The following is a 23,378-nucleotide window of genomic DNA, read 5'->3' on the forward strand; positions in this document are numbered from 1 at the left end:
ATAGACCTTGAAAAAATTTATTTCGGTTATTACTATTTACACGTATTTTGGTCTGGATGAGAGTCAATACATACAGAACAATGCAAGGACATAGACTGCTAACGAAAATACAAACTCTTGTGGGCCCGAACGAAGTAGCTGCTAAATTTCATAGTTTGGAATGTCATAAAGAGTGATGAGGAAACTAAAACAGTTTATCTACCTAACCTTCCACTTTTTTTTCTCCTGGAAAAGTACATTCTGTTAATACTGAGGCCAGAGGCAAGTATTGTATCGTGGCTGTACAAGTCACATGCAACATTTTAATAACCACTTTAAATAACTTTGCTGACATAATTTATTCCTACATATGATTTTTACACGTTTGTTTTTAAAGTCCAACTACATACATTTTTATTGGCACCGAAAGAAATATATTTGGGATCAAAACAGCTGAGGAAATGGAGTACATGTCAATGTAATATTCCAAAGAAAATACCCAAAATGTTTCTTTTTGTAAACCCAATTGGAAAATGACTCCAAGCTTAAAACCACAAGGGCCATCCTGCCGAATTGTTTCAACATTCTTGTTGTGGGTTTGTTTTTTTTCGTGAATAAAAGACAGTTTGTCATCCCAGGTTGGCGAAACGGAGCCTCATTTATTAAAGTGTTCGTTTGCTGTCGAGGTAATCGTAGGCATAGAGTTCATCCTTTGTACCACCAAGTAAACATGACAAATGGGGAGACTTTGGCGTGATTAAAGATGAAACGAGGATTCATCTTTGCCAATCTCTTCTGAAAACTGCAATCTACAATATTACTTATGGGGGGGGGGGAGGAGTGGGCAAAAGAGTATTTACAGTTTAGACTTTGCCATTATAAATAAACAGTCTTTCAGTTAAAATCCTATGCTTCTGCGCGCGACTACCAATTTCTCTCCCACAAGGGCAGCTATAATGTGGCTGCTGGTCCATTTGGCTCCTGGTTCTGAGAGATTCCTTGCGATTGATGACTTGCAGAGGACGAGGAGCCTGTGGTAGACCTGATTTTGGTATTTGGCAACTTGTGGTCCTTTTTCCATTTCATTCGCCTGTTCTGGAACCATATTTTAATCTGTCGTTCTGACAGGCAAAGAGAATGGGCTATTTCCACCCTGCGCCTCCGGGTTAGGTACCGATTAAAATGGAACTCCTTCTCCAGCTCTAGAACTTGCTGCCTCGTGTAAGCAGTGCGGGAGCGTTTGGGTTCCCCTCCTTTGTAATTAGGGTTCACTGAACAAAAAGCAACAACACAGAAATAACTGACTGAACACCAGGAATCTCACAAGGAATAGAACTAGTGCACTTAAAGTAAGCATTAGAGTAAGAAAAATGTAAAACTTCACTTCTATCATTAACTGCTGTTCAAAGAGATCTGAGCGGCTAGGACACAACACATCAAAGGCACATGGCCAGAAGTGTAATTGTACTGCAATAAAAATTTATGGAGGATGTGATTACTGACCTCCAGATAGGCGATCGTAAATCTAAAGAATGGCTATTTACAATGGGTGCAATAGATCCCGGGCTTTCAGGTGGTAAAAAGCCCAGGCAAACGACTCACCGGAGTTTATATGTAATTTCTTCATCCACGGATAAACCACAGGCTCTTTGGAACAAGGAGTGTTTTGGTTGCTGAAGTTCTGGCTGCAAGAGGGCGGTGGGCTTGGAGTCACCGAGACATACTGGTGGCCATGCTTGGCTAAGTGGTTCTGCAGGCCGGTCTGCGATTGTACGTGACCCCTAGGCGCCACGACTTGCTCGCCCGAGCCCTGGAGGTTGCTGCAAGAGGAGTAAGGCTGCTCGCCGTACGCTGACCGCGGGTACATCGCCTCATGCTGGAACCCGGACTCCCGTGCCCGGGTATAGTATTCCGGAGAATGGCTTGGTAGGTAATTGTTCTGTGAATACTCTTCACACGGTGGAAATTTAGGGTCCACATAGTTAGAGTTAATCAAAAACGAACTCATGACCTTTAATATCTGAAATGCAAAATAACTCAAAATTTTTTCTAACCCAGCCGTTTTTTCCTGTTCCCTAAACCCTCCTACTTTACTGTCAAGTGAACAAAGTTAGGCGTTCATGTGACACAGGCAGCCAATGGCAGGTTCCGTTCGATTCCCGGATAAGGAAATAGAATTGGACGCTGAATGCTCCCAAGCATCTCCTCTAAACAGTTTTTGATTACAGCTTTGAATGTATGTTTTTTTCCCCCTGAAACTTAGCAACTTTGCAAATAGGTTTTCTTTGCTTCAAGTCCGTTAAACAGACTTGAGGTCGACCAGACGTTTCTATGTTATGTGCATCAATGAGTTTGTTGCTAGTCGATATGAATCAAATTTTTTTTAATTGAGTCAGTTTTTTTAAAAGCATGAAATAGGATCTGATATGTTAGAATCTATACGTGGCTTGTAAATCTTTTTGTAATCGCGATGCTAACGCCTTCGCAGAGCTTGGGGAGGGGGAAGGCGTTTTGGCTGGCAAAGATAAATCGGGCTGCTTTGGATCAATAGAAAATTCATCAACTAATTCAGGTCACCTAAGTCAACAAATTACATTTAGAGGTGCATTAGACGGACGATTTTCACCCAGAATATCCCTTGTTGAAACGATTCCGCTCGAATCATCCCCGCACCAACAAACCACGCACAATTATAAGATAGAATCATTTCACAGGTGACAACCACACGGATGTCTAAACGAAGTTGCCCATGTTCGATTAAAAACATCATGGCAAACTGTGGAAGGAATGTTAACACATTTTGTCTCGTTGCTACATTGAATCGCTTTCGTTGGCTAAAATTAAAAATGGTCAACATATTTCAATTGAGCTGAAACATCCCTTTATTTTTGAAATCGCCCTGTTTGTGAATTTCAGAGATTAGTTAAGAATATGAGACTGATAACTGTTAAGTTTTATTTAAAATGATACATATAAAACTGAGGAAAAAGACACAAATAACTGGAATTAAATAATTGAAGATGTTCATGTACTTTTAATCTATTGTAGACTGTAATACAATGCACAGCAAACGACATGCGTGGGGGCTTCGAAATGATTAATTTCTAAGTCATAACAAACCCTTTAAATCTGACCATTTCTAAACGGAGGAATGCGCGGGATTATCGAAAAAGGTAACAGTTACATTCCATATTTAAATGACGTAACAAATATAGCACGAGAGAGTGCTGAGAGTTTTTGCAACAAGACAAAAAAGGAAAAAGGACAGCACGCTATTACAAGCACCAATCTCACCCGCAGAACCAGGTAGATGAACACTATGTTTCGGTTTTATTTATTTAAATATATTATCGATTTGTAGAAAGAAAGAAGATTCTAGACGTAAGCATATTCTTCTGTCTTCGGGTTGAATGTTGTAGCGTTTGTGTCGACTACATACTCCCCTAGATACGAATTTGTGACCACAACTTTGTCAACACAAATTCGGATCTACAGGGTATATATAGAGGACAGACATATATTTTTTCCGAATTTATGTAGCCCAGAGACGTTCAAGAGCATCCATGTAAATGCACACACACCATTGAACCAAGTGTATATATTTGTATTATATATGTATATACACAACTTGAGTGAGGATCCGGTTCTTCGATTTCTTTCAGTGATTTGTAATGCAATTTATGTATCTTTTTATACATCGAAATGTGAGTCGTACAGTTTTGCAAATGCATAGAAAGCAATGTCAGTTAATTCGGAACCAAGTATTCTGCAAGAATCCAAAAAATTCACTTCCAGGCCAAACTTGGAACCATCTCACCAGTAAACACTTTATATATAACCGTTAGAAAAGAGGCCAAGTCACATGTGATACTTCTCCAAAAGTTTGCTCACAGCTGCAACAGGGACAAAGAAATTTTCTTTATATTTAATTTATTCAGGAGCAGTGGATGAGCTTCCACGCAGTGGCTATATAAATCTTACAGTAGACATTGGGGAAACCATATATCCTCCTCCCCCGTGATAAATTCTTGTAAAAGAAAGAACGTAACTGTGGCCTACTTGGGCTGATTTATATTTGTGTAGCACATCGCCCAAGTAGTGGGAACTAAACGACCAACTAAAATGACCTCAGTACTTTTCTTCAGGGGAACACATTGTGAGATTTTTTTTCTTAAATAGAATGGCTGCCATAAATTGTCCATAAAATTATATCTTAAAAACTTTGCCAATCTAAATCCATTTGCGAAGGAGAAACAGAAATACCAAATGTCTTAAACACAAACACGTTTGTGAATAAGGACAATGTTGTTTATGTAAACTGTATCAAAGAACCTGATTTCCGGGCGATAGTAATAAAACGTGAAAATGATGCAGAGACTATACCCCCCGCATGTCAAAAGAGTTTATGACTTTAAAAAAAACTTCTCTCTTAAAGGTCTAACTTCACAATGATTTTGATCACGATCTTTAATTATCCAAAAAAAAACAGAAGCAGAATTTTATATAATGTTACATTTATCTAATATCATTGGCCCTTACAGTTGTGTCTTTAAACAGGTTTTCACTATCACTGCAGTTAAAAAGGAAACGTAGAGCCTTTCCAAAAGTGTCTTTTCATAAAAGATAAACCCGGTGCTTTGTTTGACTCGCTGTAATAAAAATGTCGACATTTCGGAAGTTTGGAAGATGAATATATTTACTGTCCCCTATCTGCTCTGCATTTCAAAGGAAATTCGCTTTAGATTGCTATCCTAACAGAGGATGCAAACAGCAGCGGGATGGGGGAGGCCTGTTCCCCCTCCTGTTCGTAGCGTGCCATAGGGGAAGTGAAACGCAGGCCACAACCTAACTGTAGTAAAGGACTCACTACTGCCAAAGATAGTAACTTAAACAAGTAAACATACAAACACTGTCAACATACTAACCATTAAAAATTAGCAGCATTGACATAAAATCAACATTGTTCGTATCTTTACAATTAAATGATTGCAATTAATATAGAATTACTAGTGTTTAAACCACGTATTCTGATCATTTATTTTGCACAGTTAAATTGTGATATTCTGTCTTAAATACAGTCTTACACACACCTCTCTCCACATCGCACCCCCACCACCCCCACCCCTCCCTAGATATATACGTTGGGGTTAGTTCAAGGCTAAACATGTCACCAAGTATTCCTACGTCCTAGCATAGTTTTCCGATTGCGTTAAATCACATACATACCCTCACACAAACAAAAAAACCCTTTGTGTTTCTTCCTCTACATTCTCAAAATGTACATTACAGGACGCGTCGGTTTGGGCTTTGCAAAAAAAAATCGAACAGAGAGGTCGAAAATACCAACTTCAACATAAACATATTCGTTCTCCTTTGTCTGTTCTTGCACTGATAACATCTAGTTAGAGTAACGCTTTCCAGCAGCCCTCTATTTTTTTCCCATTCGAAATGCCTAGCAGCTTTTTAAGAAGTGGCCGAGCAGCGGCCTGGTGAACATTTTGTTTTCTCCCCTCAGTTTTCGTATTAATCTCATACACTGACAGTCTTTGTTAAACACCAAGGCGTGCCCTGCGTCCCAGTACATTTTAATATTTGTTAGACGCTTTGACCTGAGTTTCACCCCGCTCTTGGACTCTCCCCCTCTACAAGTTCTATAGTATGGATAGGTCTCTCAGTCATATTGAATTTTGCTCAGGTCATTACGTTTGAGAAAAATAGCAAGGCAGGAGTTTACCCAAAACAGCATTAAGGCGCTGGAAATTCTCTCAAGCATAGCATGTTCTGTGATTCCATTAGCATCAAATATTTATTATAGAAGTCACAATTCTGGTCTTCTATAGGCTGCTGCGCACCCAGATTCCAATTTGAATAACAAAAGTAATTAATAGATCTGTTTTCTTGTGCATGCTTAGTTTACATTAATATAAAACGTTCTTTTTTGCAGTTACATATTTCATATATTGCTACATTGAATTAGTCAAAGAATAACATCAAGGGATAAGGCATCAGGCGAATAAAAAGTCCCAGCACTTTTCACATTTTATATATATGTGTATGTGTGTGTAACAGCGAATTCATTTAATTTCGTGGAAACGATTGTTTTAACACGTCAGAGGATTTTCTAATTAAAACTAACGACTATGCCCCTCACTCGACACAACCCCCTCCAGGCAAATGTCAGCAAATTTCTTCATGAACTTATAGTCAAACATGCTCAAATTATATTTCATTTTCCCCTCCATTTTCTCCTGATGCAATTTCCATCTATTAACAAATGAGTAAAACCGTGTCCACATAGAGTTAAACATGGAGATGAAATAAGGAAAGGTTCAAATATTTTAAAATTCCACCATGTTATTTAATATACAAAGTACAAATTCCAATTCCATGCGCAGGGTATGGTGAATGTTGTTTTGAGAGAATGTTTCAGTTAAGAGTGGCGTGTTTATCTACACCTATAGAATCCATTTTTGTCAGCCCAATGTTCTCGGTGCAATTTATTGTTTAATTCATATGTTTTGTTGGACATTGCACATATTAACATATTATTATTTGACGTTAAATGATATAAACATCCTTATGCTGCTGTTCATTGTTTTTGTTCACGATTACTTACCATCCCCCACAAAGAAAAGCCTGTAAGTTACAAAAGCTATATTGGCTTAATATAGTGAATTCAAAACTTTAAAGTAAACAGGTATCAGAAGGGACGTTGATATAAAATACATAACATTTATGAAAAGTCAATTTCATGAAAAAAAGAAGGTAAATGTGATTTCAGTGAATATGATTTTTGCACCAATCCAGAATCTAGATAACACTCCTACAAACAATGCTTTGCCACAGAATGTAAACCGAGACAAAATATTTCTTATGCAGAAAGTATTATTGTATTCCTTTTATATCGGAGGGGGAAAACGAAACTTATAATCCATATATTACAGCAGCAACTACACTTCAAAAGTACTTCATTAGCTGTAAATGCGTTTTGGGACGTCCCGAGGCCGTGAAAGGCGCCATATAAATGCAAGTTCTTTCTTTATGTAATGCACAAATAGGTTCTGCAAGACATATGCATAATCTAATCATTGCTAAATTCGCTTAAAATCGATTAGTATTAATGTTATCCATGGTAATTGAAAAGGATAACTGTGCATACTTTGTTGCCTTTGGAAAAACTTCTTAAAAGTATGCAGTATACATATTAATTTCACGCTTATATTGTTACAAAATGCATTTGTTTCAATGTGGACGCCATACAAAATAGAAAGAGAATAAGCTGCCCCGATTTCCCCCCTCTCTGTCTAAAAATGTGTGTTTAGAAATACGTTTAGACGTTTGCCACACAAATTGCTCATTCAAACATTCAAAATTTAAGGGTCTGTATATTTACTTTGAAAAGATTTATTGCAGAATAACTAAAGTGTAAACAGATTTAAAACGTGTTCGATGCGCCGAATGACCCCAAACACAGTGCCTTGCAGACAGATTTAAATAGTTTACTTTGTCTAAATGATCGGAGTAGGGCCTATGGCTTGTAGATTTTTCGTGCAACTTTTAAAAAAAATTGGTGCGTTGGTGTGAGATACGGACCAGCAACACGCGTATTAATGATAATTAAAGGCGATTGACACCGAGCTCATTTTACATTTGATTTGAGACCTATGGGGAGAAGCTAGATCAATCTTATATTTTTTCCTATTGTAAAATTTGATCAAAATTCCCTGAATCTTCATGGATAGACACTAAAAGAAAACCCTTAATCCTGGGGATCTATAAGGGGGCAACATGAAAAAAAAAACTGAAGCAAATACATGGAGAAATGAAAGAGGTTAACCTTTTCCTGTTTGCGAATATGCAGTATAATTCTAGGGTCTAGTATTCCTCCCTTTAGTGACTTACTTTGCTTTATGTGGTACTTTAAAACCCAGAAATCGTCAATCAATTGCAAAAACTCTGGGTCTACTTTTATTTGACTCCCTGGTTCTATATTTCCCCATTTGTACATATATATGTAAACACTATTTATGCACGAAAGCATCGAGAATGTACATATGAGTTCTTATTTTAAGTGTAATTTTCACACTAAGTTGTGTAATTTATATTTGACTCGATTCATCTTATGTCCTCTTGTCCTGATATAACAACAGGCATTTACTGTTCATCCTTACCGTCATGTCATCAATATTAAACAAAGCGTTTCTATTTCCATACACCTTGACTCTCAAATGATTTTAAAAGGAAAGCTGATTACATCTGGCGGGAATTATTTGTCTCGTCCATTTGTGTTTTCAGAGACTCTTATAACCTATACCACAACCCTTTCCGTCGTGGATCTGGTGATTTCTATTTATTGTGCAGTGTGTCCTATAAAAGAGATCAATTAATCCTCCCTGTTTTTGCACAGATCGCGGTCAGGATAGTTAGCCGCACCCGCCCCCCACCACCTCTCTCTGTCTCTGTCTCTCGCCTTATTTTACATACTCTGAGGATTGTTCTTCATCGCTAAGCTCTACCTCCACTTCCACGTCTTACCTCGGTATCATTTTCTCATCTGTGCCAAGATCATCCCTTTTACCATTGACATCGAACTGGGTCTATCTAAGCAGACAACACCAAGTCACGCACGACGTAAACTTTTGACCCTCCACTTTTTGACCCCTTAGCTATAATGCTGTACTAACAAGCCCCCATGAACAGTTTCAACATCACAATCCTCAGACAGTATTGCTGTACAGTTTTTGTTTTCCCCCACGAGGCTCGGTTTTTTAAAACTCAGCGCTGCTTCACTTAATACATATATTTTAGAAATCGAAAGATTTTGTTTAGATCCTGGAATTTCTTGAAAGTTGGTTTTGAACTCTTCAAGAAAGTATTTTTTTTTCTTACCGGCACAGTTTGAATGAATTTCTTTCATTATTCGTCAGGAAAAAAATACAAACTGAAAGGGTGAGTTTTGAAGAGATAAATGACTACAGCACTTAGAAACTGCTGATAGTGCATAAGTAGAAAATTTTGGGGAGATATCAAACAGACTCCTGCGACTCTGTTCTGCCAGATTAACTGCAATGGAAAGGCTGGTAAGCGCCGTGGCAGAAAGGAGACGCATAATGACTATGAACTTGGTCTGAAGCGGGCTCTGGTGGCGGATCTGACACGTTACATGTGTAAAATAGTTCCCCAGATTCTGTTCATATTTATTTCCAATTCTGCCTTTAAGTCTGATTTTTATAGTGGGAAAATATCACAAATTATTAGTAGCAAAAGTTTTTCGAAACCATTGTCAGTTTGTCTGTACTGTGCGTTCCGCGTAGACTGGCAGCAATCGTGACTTGTTTAATAAAACCTGAGTATATTTAATATAAAGAAGCAGGTTATCAGAACAATCCCTCAAGAGACGAAGCATTAACAATGATTTTATATTATCTTTGTCATCAGATAGTGTAATAATTTCGGAAGTTTAAATGTAATCCAAAATTAAATTAAACTAAATTCAATTGAATTCAATTAAGTTATAGTATTGCACCGTAAATGGCGGAGAACGAATAGTATATTAAACAGTTCTGGGTATTTGTAATACTTTTTCAAACTAAACGAATAAGATGTTCTGTTGTGAAGTGTCTCGCTGAATAGCACTGCAAATGTCAGACATCAACCTATCCTTTTTGTTTTAATCAATGGGGATTAACAAATCCGCACGGCCTGTGTACCATAAAAAACACTAGAGCATTTTCTAGAGTAGAAGAATTATTATGTAGCTTGATACCAATTATATTGCGGCTTTTAGTTTTTTGTTTCATTTTTCAATTTATTAAGTGAAGGAGATCAATCGAAAATAATGGTGCTCTGTAATTTAAGATCTCACCTTACGCCCGTGTTGCATTTAATTAGACCATGATATGTATGCTGGTCTCGCTTAGGTCGCACGTTCTGGAACAGGGTGCCGGTTTGTGGCCTAAAGTGATCCCAGTTACTGACGGTTGAAACCGCGGGGAAGAGTTAATGATAGCGTAAGGGATCTGAATGCTTTTATCTGTGTGCCTGCAACTAGATGTTTAATACGGCGTTATAATCATCTGACACCTTTATGGCTCCGTCGCGCGTTTATGTGACTGCCTTTTGTTCGCTTTCCCCCTAAATTACAACCTTAACCCAGTCCCCAAATCCGTCCACTGCCTATAAACACACCAGATGCAAACCACTTAAAAAGCTAAACAAAGAAAATGCATCACCTTTAGACTGTGCAGTTAACCTGATAGGGACGGTTATCGATCCTGTACGTTTCTATGGAACAGATAATTCGCTTGTGATAATATCAGGAACAAATACATCTGTGTTAGAAGGGGGGAGAAACGACACCACTTTCGCCGAAACCAAATTATTAATGTTACAGTTCACTATTGATTTGTACTATAAACGCTTGTGTCTGCGTCGATTTACAGAGAGGAAGGGAGGCCCGATAACCTTAAATAGATTGGGAATGGGTTGAATGGTTATTTGTGTTTTAGAATTAATTATGAAATATTTGCAACGCTTTTCCGTTCTAACAGAGTTAGCTCCAACTGGAACCTAAATCAGTATTTTTTCCACAATAGGAAAAATGCCAACCAATAATTGGTGCTATTTGATGTTCCCTTTTGTCCACTCAACTATGTTTTTCTTGGTTAAGATTGGTATATTTTACTTATGTACCAATATCTATAAAGAGCACGTGTATTCTTGCCTTTTTTGTAATTATTTATGCTCTATCAGTTTCTTTCTCACACTAATCATAAACTATTACACTAATGTATTTCCTGAGCACCATGCCTTCAAATCAGATTGAAAAACCTAAATGAAAGGCCAAGTGTAGGACACCATCAAGGCTGAAAAGAATAGTAGTTGGTTGATCGCGTATGAAGCGGATCTGAAATTGACAGATTATTTTGCTTCTGAGGAAAAAAATAAAGGTTACAAAAAACTTGTTTACCAACAAACTCGAAAACTTGTACCACTTTCGCCGTAATACTCTAAATCTACATGTAAAATATGCATTTAGAAGTCATAAAACGAATTGCATTAATTGTTGCTTTTTCCCATTTTACTGCAGGACATTAAAGGACAACCATTCAGTTATACCGGGCACTATGAATAAAATGAGAAATGGAACGCAATACCACAATGTACTTCCTCCGTCAGGGATGTGTTTTCCTGTTTACCCTCTGGATTTCCTCAGCTATCAGCGCGGAAAAGCAATAAAAAGATGACAGAAACATTTCGAAATTCTGAGAGAAAAAAAAACTTTTGACTCCTAACATTGACTTAAAAAGCTCCCGCCCCGCCTCCCCCCCCCACCCCCCTCAAACTTCACCGGAAACGGCGAGAATTAAAAACTTGACAGGCGGATTCGAGGACTATGCCACAACACTGATTATCACAGGGTGAGAAACTTGACATTTACTGATGAGAAATGTCAAAATATAATTTTCTTCTTATTTATCTGCATTTCTCCTTAGACTGGTTTGTGACTGCACACGTAATCTTTACACTGTACCTCAAAATATGCAGACTAGCGTGACAGGAAGTCTAGTATAGTAAGGATGATATGCTTCCAATTTTACTTTGATAAAAGCACATGGTACAGTATCCAAGCTGTAACGTACAGTTTGCGCAGTATATAAATAAAATGCGAATTATATTATATCACGTTAGTCTGTATTTGTTTGGGGTAATTCTTTACTGTGGGATCAAAGGACATCCGTTTGTGTTAAGAATCTCTTTAGCCTAATAAATTGATATAGCACCTATTCCCCTGTCTCTCACTTAAACTCGAAACCCCATAGGAAAAATTTTCGTATAAAAGTCTGTGCAACTTTCAATTAGTCGTACTTAAGAGTCACATTTCAAAACGATGACATTTATAGAGGCTAAAAGTCTATAATTCAAAGCTGACAGCAGTGAATAAGAGTTAAAGGCTGTAATTTAAAAGTAATGATTGAGTTTCGCATCTTTATCCTGAACTAATAAAGAAAGAATGGTGCACTTAATATTTTGAAAATATTTTGATAGTCCATCCTATGCTTCTTTTACAATTGGAGATGTGTGAAAAATACACCCCCATCCTATTTTAGACAAATATCTTAGGCTTTATGATACAGGTTAACCTTTCTGCTGTCCCCTTGTTCATCTTGAATACATTATGAGTTCACAAAATGTTCACTTAGGCCAAGGTCCGAAAATTCAGCCTAACCCAAACCTACTGATCGAGCGTCAAAAACACCGAAGGTGAGGTAGGGGGAAGGGAGAGATAGAATTTAGCTACAAAATAATATTAAGGGCCTTTTTGAAATTCGATTCCACTGTAATATAGTCCTCATTTTTTCACTAATCTTAGACAAAGATTGCGAGATAGTTATAAAAATATTTTTGGATGTGCCTTCCTTTAAACATTAAAACATTAGCGATAAATTTGAATCTTCTTAGTTTAACAAGATATATAATTATTATTCCTTCTGTTTTTAGCTAGTGGGAGAGTTAAAATTTCGAACGCTAATAAACCAAGGAAGTGTTTTAAAAATAATAAAAAAGATGTCCTTGACTGCACACGACCTCCCTCAAAAGGCCGATTTCCTTTTTAAACAATATATGTAAACAACTACATTAGATTACATGAATCCACACGAGACAGTGTTGAACTGCCCGTGTTCCACCACAATGATTATTCCAGGGAAAAAGAACTTTGTTAATATTTTGAAAATAAAATGAAGTTAAGGCAGAAACGAAAGGACTCCGTCGAGGGTGAGTCACGTTCGTATCCGGATTATTAACTAGAGTAAACTTTGCATTGGATTAACAACTAGAACTGGGAACATATTTCAGCTCCCCCACCCCTTCCTCCTTCCCACAGTTAAACAGTTCAAATTCATATTTAAAGGACACTGCGTTTTATTCTTTGCTCTCAACCACAGATTAACAAATCAAAAGCTAAAAACAAAGTAAATTATTGTCATGGAAAAATTCACGCAACAAACGAATTCTAAACCACACAATGAGTTTGCAGAACGTAAGGCGAGAGGTTATCAGAAAGTACAGCACCAGAGATACTTTCAAACAAACGAGAGCCGATATATATATATACTCTATTGCAATTCAATGTTACCTAATAAAACATTAGGAACATTTAAATCTACTTAAGGACAATAATCGGTCGCTAGGAACGAGGCCTATTAATCCTGTCCACCATATCTTACGTTTCTTTACAGTTTGGGCCCATTGTACTGGCTAAACTGAAGAAACAGATATTTATAAAAGCTACAATCTCAGCAGTACTGCCAATTAAACATTTTTAAAGATTTTTTTTTCATTTTTATAACTTCTCTGGGCCTTGCTGGCAGAAGCAGTACGCGCCGTAGTTAATAGTTCAGCGTAACTTACTTTGAGCTGTACAGTTCCATAAGATTTTAACTGTAGTCAGTAAGGATTTGGGACCCTATAGGTCTAGTAAAGGAGACCTGCTCGATTCCTGTAGAAGACTAGTCACGGTATACGCTTACAGACTGCAAACCCAGCCAGATAAAGTTCAGCGTCACTAACATTATACAGAATGTGAAATATATTGTACCTTGTCAACTCCCCAGAACCATAAAACTAACTTTAACGACCCCACGTGACTTTTGAGAGCCAGTAGGGGTATCTGCCTGCGGTATGGGCGATTTTTACGATCTAACTTTGAGATAAATACCCAATTCATTTGACATCCCAATGTCATACCGACTTCTTGTATATGTAGTTTGTTATATTCACAAGGGGAGCATGCACATTGCAGGATAGACCTAACATTTGCTGTGTGACTTATCAACTACCGATAAGCACTTGGACGTTCTTTTGGTAAGTTGAGTTTAAACTAAACTAAGGTTTACCTGTTGCACAAAAATGAAGCTGGGTTTACAAAAGGAGCGCGTAGAGTTTGTTGTATAGACAAACTTTTAAACAGTACATCTTATTACTGTACAACTCTCTGGGGGCATGGCATAGAAATCTAGACCGAGGACCCTTCTATCGAATATACACAATAACAGCTAATAGAAACCCGTCCTATTGAATTGTTCAAACAGATGTTAAGGGATTCAGCAAGATCCATAAATTCCAAAATGCAAGAAGTCAAATCACACAAATGCCGCCTTTAAAGTGTAGAGAGCAGCACACAGTGCCGCACGCAAAAAAAAAGGTAACTGTTAGATAACCTATAGGATTTAAGATGAAAGGTTAACTAAACAAGTCAGGTAAAGTCACATTCAAATAATATTTTATAGATTTAATTTTAAAAATATAAAACGAGAAGCAATCAATAGATGCCAATGAATGAAAATGCATTATGTGCGCTGATAATGTGACTTTAAAGCCAACCTTTTATAAAATGCAAGTAGTACATGGAGTTAAGATATCACAAAACACGTAGCATTATTCAAACATAACACGTCTGAAAGTATTTAATGTATTAGATACTAACAATAGGTATTCCCCAGACACAGTAGAACGTATTATACCGAGTAATAAGATGCCAGTTAATATACAGTCAACATATTACACTACAGAGATCAGGGGTGGTTATGAGAAACTTTTACTTTATTTCGAATTAAGCTACAAACAAATACAAAAAGCTTGTTGGCAACGTACTGTAGGAGCTAGACATAGCTGTCGTTGATATCCACAGAAAATGTGCCATTCATCACTCTGCCCATTACAGACTATCTATAGGCAACATTATAAACTTTTTTTTGTATTATTTACAACCATTATAACTCACTAAATAATCGTGTACAATCATCGCTGATTTTAGAATCTATCCACATGTATTAACAATGATTAGAATTCTACATGGAATTTCGACTTACGGACGTTGCTTAAAATCACGGACAGCATTAAGGACAGAAACTTACAAGAAGGTGTATATATTTTTGAAAGGTGATAGTGCAAGAGCAAAGATAATAGCTTTTTATCAGCGTGGGGGAGGGAAGGAAGATCAAATTGTACAACTTGTGTCAATTATAAATAAGTTATACCATTTACAATCCACAAAAACCATGCTACTTTTTCAAGAAAGCACCAACAGTTCACTGACACAGACATATGTAAGACAGCAACAAGCATTTAACAGCGAAAGGACAACACAACAGAATAAAATTTTAAAAAAATTGTTAGCAGTACCACAGAAAAGTTTAAGTCATCTTTAATATTTAACAACACGCGGGAAAAAAGGTGCCTCGCTGTACAGTACTGGTGCACGGTGTCTTTTATTTTTACATTTTATTTGTTAGGGTTGAAAGGCGCTTGCTCCGGCCGTCATGCTCATGCTTTTCAGCTTGTTATCCTTTTTCCATTTCATCCGCCGGTTCTGGAACCAAATCTTGATCTGCCGTTCTGAGAGACACAGAGCATGGGCAATCTCTATCCTCCGCCGCCGGGTTAGATATCTGTTGAAGTGGAACTCTTTTTCCAACTCCAACGTCTGAAAACGAGTATAAGCAGTCCTGGCTCTTTTCCCGTCCGGTCCACTCATACTATCTGTTAATAAATACAGGCAGGTTTTTTTTATCCATGCTGAATTATCTTTCCCTTTTTAAAAAATAATTCATTTTTTAAAATCAGAATTTTAGTGCTTGAAAGTTGCAGTATTCGACTTCCCCGGGGCCTCTCCGGACATGCATGTCAAAATGAAAGTACATTGTCCCCAATCTGAATTGCTATTAATTATCATTTTCCTTTTCATTGTCTGACTATGTAACCTGTGTCTTCACGGCTGTGCCTCTAATTATCTGCACACACACACACACACACACCAGAGACACACAGTCACACACACGCACACCTTTTAAAAAAAATTGTCTTAAATTGCAAACAGATCCATGGAAAATGGGTCACAGCAACGCTGACTGTCCAGGGTAGCTGCACAATGCCCTTTGTTATTATGCTGATCGTGCAGTACAAGTCGTAGCTTTCTATACACTAGCATCATAGATATCATATAATATTTACAATTTATCCGCATTAAATACGATTATTTTAATATTTACTGAATTTTGTTGGTCGACTTGCGCATTATTTTTTCATGCAAGTTATAAAATTGTGGTTTACAGAGTTAAATTAAATTTGCGGAATATGTTTAGTTAAGTTTCTGTAGAGCAATAAAACACAAATTGTTCACATTTTGTGTCATCCAGGTTGTACAATAGGACGCCATGGATTACCTGACTATAGAACAATGTTTAAAGTGAGAAACATAAAATCAAAGTGTACCATGGCCAATGTGCAGTTTTCTCATCCAAGGAAATATTTGTGGCTGCTGTTCTGGTGTTGTTGCTTGTGTTGGTTCTTGCTGTGCCCTGGGATGGTTGTTGTTGTTGGCTTGAGTGCCCTCTTCGGCATCCGAGGATGCTCCGGCCTCGTCCATTTCTGTAAAATTACTTGCTGAACTAGAGGAGGTAGTCGGGTCGGATGGGGAACCCTTGGCTCCGTGACTGTCCTTGCCGGAACAAGGAAGGGGTTCTGGAGATGAGAGGGTGCAGCTCGCTGCTTGCCTGAACCTGGTTTCTGTAGCTGGAGGATAGCTTCTGGAGTTTTCTGTATTAACCACTCCAAAGTGGTTAGATGAGGCTGAACGGGTGATGCTAAGGTCCATACCATTGTAGTTGTAGCCGTAAGTGCCTGAATGCATGGTGCCTGAATCCCTGTATGGTCCGTTCTCGGAGCTGCTCGTCCCATAATTAAGTAACTGATAATCCGGGCCATTTTGATAGCGACCGGAGAATGAGTTTACAAAGTAAGAGCTCATTTGGGTTTTTTTGGGTTGATTTGTGGTTGTTAGTCGTTATAACCCAGTCCTGCACGATTTATGATATATTAATGAATTATAGAAATGACTGTACTTCGTTCGCTTCTATGTATGCGGCCAAATATGGGGGGTGCGAGTCGGAATCACGTGCTTTTGTTGACCAGTCGTAAATTCTCACTGATGACCTCAAGGGGTAATTCATGCTCTATGGTTACAAATAATGACGATCCGAGAATCGTTACGCCATGTGAATGCAAGGCTCCAAATGGTGGCCAGGTTTGCAGAGTGCGCCACCTACTGGGCTCCGTCCAAATTACATGAATTAAGGTCATTGCTTATCTATTAACATTGGTATTATTTATATTAATAATAAAACAACAAAAAGTTACCTTTTCAATTTACCTACCACAAAATCAATAAATTCCAGTATTGTATTACATGTTGTTACATATATTATTTAACCTTTGACAATGCATTTATTTTAAAGCGCTAAAAAATATCAAAAATGATAAGCATAAAACGGCAATTCAATTATATTACAATTGAATTGGAAATCACGTTTTATAGCTATGCTTGGAGTGGGGCAATATATTTCGTTTTTTTGACCAGATACATTTAAAAACAATTAACTTGCCATCCTTGACTAGTCAGTTAAATATACGCGTTCATTGACTTACACTTGGTGCTGTCGATGTGAGCCTTATTATTTGCTACATGTTGTAGTTCCAGTGTGTTTGTGGGATTGACGTTCGTTCTGAAACGTGGTAATGTGTGCGAATACAATATGCTATAAATATATATAAAACTTTGTTCTTAAAATTGCACAGACCCTTTCAAGACAAGGGGCAGACTAAATCTTAGAAAGTTATAATTTAAACCATGGGTGCACTCCTTTATGTTCCATGGGCTGTGCGCATAGCACATTTATTTTCATTACTCTATGTTTTGAAGGAGTTAACTTAAGAAAAATACACGTTTGAACTACTTTGTACCACCTCTACCATTCGGAGTTAATATGCCTTATTGAAATTACCATGTAATTATTGTGACTTAAATGAGAAATGAATAATGCTAATTGACATTCCGGAGACACGAATCCCTTCCTCGGTATTTTGTATACACATAACATGAGTATCTTTATACGATCATTTACGGGATCCGCACAAGTCCCTCAGTACAACTCACCTCGTAGAGCGGTCAGTGAATAATTAGGAGAGCGCCTTCAGCATTTTTTGTGGCGAAATGTTATTTTGTTTTGTGTCGAGACGAATTTAAGTACGAATTTTCACTAGACTGAATCTGGTGGATTCTTGCGGGCATGCATGGTTACGACTACAGGACGTTTGTGGTCAAACAGCTTCTTTAAAAATTAAGCTTAATAAGACTGTGTCATAAATAGGTCGTGCATTTAGCAAGACGGGTACCGAGAAGTATTCACTTGATTGTGTAACAGAGAATAAAATAATTGAAACCAGAGAGGTAGTTGTTAAAAGCCGCACTATCCTTCGCTTTCTCTCTGTTATAAACAATCTGGTTGCGAATTTCAAAGATTTGCGTACGTATCAATAGCCAGTAATGTTTGTATAATCCAGTCTGATTTTTAGAAGCGGACAGTAAGCAGATTACTGGAATGAAATTTAAATAAGTTTTGAAGGGAAATCATAGAGATAAATCAATTACGAGAAATTCAATGAGGAGACTGTCAACTTTTTGTTTTGTGATAGATTACAACCTAGACTTAGATAAGCTATGAGTAGCGGTATTGAAAATTTTAGTCTTTATACCATTTCTCACAATCAGATCATCAATGGCTTTCATGTACGTTATGATTCTTGAATTGAAAAATACACATCACTGTTATTTTTAAAAAACTTTTATTATCATTCCAGATAAGGATGCCTCAGTTTTTAAAATTTATTACACACGCTACAAACACAATCACGTTCATTTAACAAAAAACACAAATAAAAAAATAACCTCTTACTCAATTCTTAAGACATTTGCTTTTATTTCCCTCGCTCAGTTACGAAAAAAATCCAAAATACAATATTTAGACCTCATTGTGTAATTTGCACACGCACGCACATTTCCACACACACGCGCATACATACCTAAAATAAATCAAAAATAGTTGTATTCACAGTGCACAAAAACATACACCTTAATTAACTAGAGAACTGAGACGAACGTCAAAAAAAATCACAATATTGCAGCAGCTCAATTGAGATACAGAATTCATGGAATACTCCTAGCGTTTTTTAAACTATTGACACCAATGTGAAACAATGCCTGCCTGACTAGACCAAAGGAATGCATAACTTCATAATAAATCTTACAACAAATACAGAAATGTACAATTCCACTGGTGCGCAACAGCAAACAAAATGTAAACTTTTAATATTCATTATTCTTTGTTTAAATAAAGAACTGCATAGCGTTCCCCTTTCTTTCTATTTCTTGTCGTTTTCACTCTGTTGATTTTTCTTCTGTTTCTTCTCCGCTTAATTGCGAGGAGCTGAGTAATTTGTTCTCTTTTTTCCATTTCATGCGCCTGTTCTGAAACCAGATCTTGATCTGGCGTTCTGTGAGGCAAAGTGCGTGTGCAATCTCTATCCGGCGTCTTCTGGTCAAGTAGCGGTTAAAGTGGAACTCCTTCTCCAGCTCCAGAGTTTGATATCTAGTGTAGGTTTGCCGCCCGCGCCGTCCGTTCGGATTAAATGCTGAGGCTTCCCAGGAAAAGTAAAGGAAGAGAAAGAGAGAGCGAGGGGAAAAAACAGTTAATTATTACACGTAACATGGAAATAGTACTGAAGCATATAAATAACAAGTGAATCACATTGATTATACGTTAAGCTACTCAGTTTCATAATAGACTGTTTGATGAGCACTTTCGATTCTGAAACACTAAATAATGATTCCCATTCATAGTATGGCTACACTCTGTTCGATTAAAACTTTATAATCGGTGGGCCTGGCAGATCGGCATTAAATTTTTTAGGATAAAACTACTGATCTTGCTTCATGTTTAATAGAGATCAGCGTTACATATTGTATACATAAACATATTAATCTTATGTACCAGACGTTGAGTTTTAATGAATTATTCAGAATCTCTAAATATGCAGCAACTCATAATTTAAGGTGAAATCCGACATAAAGAAATCTATTAAAGTGTCCTGAAATAATTCAATGTTAAATGCTCGGTATTTGAGCAATGGAGTGCTCATCTCTATTCTTTCTAGCTATGTTCAATGTAAGCATGCATTAAAAGTTTTTTTAAAAATAGTATTAAAGTGCAAACTTACCACCACTGGAATTCATTCTTTGCATCCAGGGGTACACGGGGTGCGAACTCTTCTGATCTTCCAATTCGCCATATAAAATTCTGTTTTGTGCACACTCGGATTTGCGTTGTTCCGGGTTAAAATGCGTTGGGTCTTCCAGGGAGTGGTATTTGGAGCTGGTGGAGGAGGCGGCGCAAGAAGGGTCTTTTTCCCGATAAAAACTGGGGGCACCGTAATCACAGGGTGTCCGATTGCACCCGTATGCACCGTTGGCTTGTTGATAGTAAGAGGGTGATGGGTAGCTTTTATCCTGCATGCTTGTAGCCCCATATGTGGCTGGATAGTGTCTTAAAGGGTCGTAACCGGAGGAATATAGAGGAATCTGCCCAAGGAAGGACTCTTGCCCACTGGCAAGAGTCACCGGGAAAGTGGAGTTCACAAAATACGAACTCATTTGTTGGCTGTGCTCTGTTATGATTTGTTGTGTATTAGTCCAAGTGCCTGTGCTATTAGCAGTTAGCGAGATGGGTTTGCTTCGGGATGGCCAAGTGCCAGAAAGGACAGCAGGAAATATAACCATCTGATCATCGACTGACCAATGGCAATACTGTTTGATAGCAAAATAGCACCCATGAGGGGCTTATCCATGAATCAGAGACGCTAGCAGAAACCGGCACATGTGATGGGAAAAAGTCCCAAACAGAGACAGAGGAAAAAAAATCAACAGAAACACAGCATCTTTAGATTCACCCTGGACTGAAAGGAATAAAAAGCATAAGACTGCGCAAAGCTCTAAATCTATTTAAAACAATTAGTTTACACGTCAGTGCAAACAGCGAAACAATCTACCCCCTCAAACTAACCAAACAAGCAAAATAAAACTCCAGTATCCGTGGATTCAGATAATAATTCACTAAACACTTATTAACTCCATTTTATTGCTTTCCCCCTTTTCAATCGGAGGTCGGTTTTATGTTTCTTACTGGTTTGGTTTGCATTGTGATTGTGTAATTAAAGACGCATTCGGTGTGTTTTACATATAAGATGTTGCCATTAATATTTCCAGCTCCCAATTTTATTCGCCATAACGGTTTCTTTTGCATATTGTATTGTATGAATATAAATATATCGGTGGCTTGTGTGTTATGCACACAAAAGTTCCTGATAGTCGTTTGTTCAAGAGTTCCTGATAGTCGTTTATCTGCTTGTGTTCCAGTTTTCTCTCTGTGTAAAAATGTGATTCAGCGATGCGGTTTAACATTGAGGCACACGAAAAGGGGATCAAAACACCAACTTTTAATCTTTAATTGAAACCACAAAGTGAACGGAAGAAACTTTCCAAAGAGAAAAGGCAACTTAACTCAACCAAAAACCCGAAAGGGAATCGACAGCGGAATAGGACACAAACATTTGCTACGAAGAATCTACAATTTTACATTTTAAGTTCCCGGAATAACATCTGTGAAGAGTTTTTTTTTTAAAGTTTGGTATCAAAGACAAACAGAGAACAACGCAGAAAATGGCTTAAAATCCATTAAAAACCCAACTTGTTAGACAGTGGCCGCCTTCGTAAAACAAAACAGCGTTTGGGCCCAAAAAAGCAGCAAGAACGGTTTTCGCTAGCAGATATTTAAATGGGCTCTGTTTAGCTCAGTGAGTACACCATTTACAGACTTATTCCATGTATTTAAAAATGTATTGGCGAATATTACTTGAAGTTGCTTCCGTTAAGTGCTTAATAGATACTGGGTGATATTCAGGACTACGCACAGCCTGTAAACTGATACACGTCTACATATATAGACAGGCACACAGTACTGTAGATATCATGCAATGTTGCTCTTTCGATTTCTATATTTGATATTAGGTTGTGTTGTACTCTTAAACTATGCGTTACAGAAATAAAATATTTTTGCCTTGTAATATATGAATTTCGTAATGTGAATTTTATTCAAATTTCGACTCTTCTATTTATACATATTTATACTTTACTCGTGGAATCACCATATAGTTTTTATTTAAAGAATACAGAGACATGCTGTATCCATCTGTGTGATTAGCGAGTTTGTAAAAAAATCATACGAAGTTATAGACATCCTGACTTTATACGAAAACGCATTCATATATTTTTAAATAGATGTAATTATTTTACCATTTATAACTATTAAATGTTACAAGTGTCAGAGAGTTTGTGATGGACTTTAGGACTTTTTTTAGCAGTGCCTCTGGAACGCGCCACTTCCTGGTTTCAAACATCTGTTTCAAAGAATCATAAACTAATTAGTGAGCACATGGCAGAAATTAAATAAAGGCTTCCCTCTTGGTACTGGTTCATTTTCAGATGCGGGTAGATTTCTTGTTCTAGAAACATGTCAATTTGAGCAGGGTGAGGAAGCATAATTAAGGACAAAGTGATAAAACTTTTTTTCCATCTGAGAGATTCCCACCTCCTCTCCTCTGGCATTGTTTCTAGAAGCGGCGGTTACTGGATTCAAACCAAATGTCTCATCCAACTGAAATCTGAAACTAAGATTTTTACTTTCCGTTTTTTAATTTCCATGTTCTAATATTCAAGAAAGCTTTAAACAGCATTGACATGAAGATTCTGAATATACATTGAAACCCTTCAAATTACAGTAGTGCTCCGAGTCAACCGACTCATTCAGTTGCTATCTGGTGTTTAGTTTATTTTGCTAAATCTTCTTTCTTTTCATTTTTTAGACATTTGGTCCCCAAGTAAATATTATATTGTGACTTTAAGTTGATTTTGTTTTAATTGTTTCATTATTAAAAATTATTGATATCGTAGGATTGTATCGCCTAAACCCCTGTAAGCTATAAGGGTACGTTCCAATCATTGTAAGTTTTATTTTATTCATTCATAACAAACTATTTAAAATAAAAAATCAGCATAAACAGAGTAGGAATTATAAAACCAGACAGGAAAAACATTGTGAGATTATAACTGTTTACGAGTAAGGTTGCTCAAGCGCCGAGTTTTCGAGGAATTTCATAGTTGCCATTTAAGCAATCCAGTGTATAAATGTTTTCATCCAAATGTTTTAATTGCTGGATCAGACATATTATTGAATACAAACTTGATATTTCTTCCTTTCACCAAATATTTTAGTTTTAAGTCTTAGTTAGATATTTCCAACATCCCGTCAATGTTCGTTTTTACTGGTCATCGCAGGTCGCCATTTACTTTTGGTGTCAATTTCTACAGCTCTTTGTCAGGAAAAGGAATTAAAATCCTCTTCCAAAGTGTGGGAAGGTAATATTAAAGTGGGCGGTGGAAGTTCTGT

General features: G+C 37.2%; 4 protein-coding genes and 1 long non-coding RNA gene across 8 annotated transcripts in view; 1 reads left to right on the plus strand and 4 right to left on the minus strand.

Moving 5' to 3' along the window:
- Nucleotides 1-23,378, minus strand: part of hoxb3a (homeobox B3a) — a 90,470-nt gene that overhangs the window by 21,305 nt on the left and 45,787 nt on the right. For 2 of the 4 annotated variants that reach the window (XM_067969379.1, XM_067969376.1), the window contains exon 1: nucleotides 13,393-13,527. The exons of the other annotated variants lie outside the window; for them this stretch is intronic. The gene's annotated coding sequence lies outside the window, so the exon portion shown is untranslated. Of the gene's footprint in view, nucleotides 1-13,392; nucleotides 13,528-23,378 lie in introns of those variants that run through there. 4 annotated transcript variants of the gene reach the window in all.
- Nucleotides 4-2,171, minus strand: LOC137300261 (homeobox protein Hox-B4-like). The gene is made up of 2 exons (XM_067969391.1): nucleotides 1,582-2,171; nucleotides 4-1,250 (listed from the first exon to the last, which is right to left on the minus strand). Exons 1-2 carry the CDS (start codon nucleotides 1,985-1,987, stop codon nucleotides 931-933), a joined length of 726 nt encoding a protein of 241 aa, XP_067825492.1. The 5' UTR covers nucleotides 1,988-2,171; the 3' UTR covers nucleotides 4-930.
- LOC137300267 (uncharacterized) lies at nucleotides 1,542-11,661 on the plus strand. The gene is made up of 2 exons (XR_010958051.1): nucleotides 1,542-1,905; nucleotides 11,069-11,661. It is a non-coding gene; the product is annotated as an uncharacterized lncRNA (long non-coding RNA).
- Nucleotides 14,563-16,937, minus strand: hoxb5a (homeobox B5a). Its single transcript, XM_067969389.1, has 2 exons — nucleotides 16,255-16,937; nucleotides 14,563-15,522 (listed from the first exon to the last, which is right to left on the minus strand). The coding sequence occupies exons 1-2, from the start codon at nucleotides 16,787-16,789 to the stop codon at nucleotides 15,272-15,274; spliced, it is 786 nt and encodes a 261-aa protein (XP_067825490.1). The 5' UTR covers nucleotides 16,790-16,937; the 3' UTR covers nucleotides 14,563-15,271.
- hoxb6a (homeobox B6a) lies at nucleotides 18,692-22,117 on the minus strand. Its single transcript, XM_067969388.1, has 2 exons — nucleotides 20,095-22,117; nucleotides 18,692-19,515 (listed from the first exon to the last, which is right to left on the minus strand). The coding sequence occupies exons 1-2, from the start codon at nucleotides 20,651-20,653 to the stop codon at nucleotides 19,256-19,258; spliced, it is 819 nt and encodes a 272-aa protein (XP_067825489.1). The 5' UTR covers nucleotides 20,654-22,117; the 3' UTR covers nucleotides 18,692-19,255.

The sequence above is a fragment of the Heptranchias perlo genome, chromosome 30 (genome assembly GCF_035084215.1).
Source record: "Heptranchias perlo isolate sHepPer1 chromosome 30, sHepPer1.hap1, whole genome shotgun sequence".
NCBI classification, from domain to species: domain Eukaryota; kingdom Metazoa; phylum Chordata; class Chondrichthyes; order Hexanchiformes; family Hexanchidae; genus Heptranchias; species Heptranchias perlo.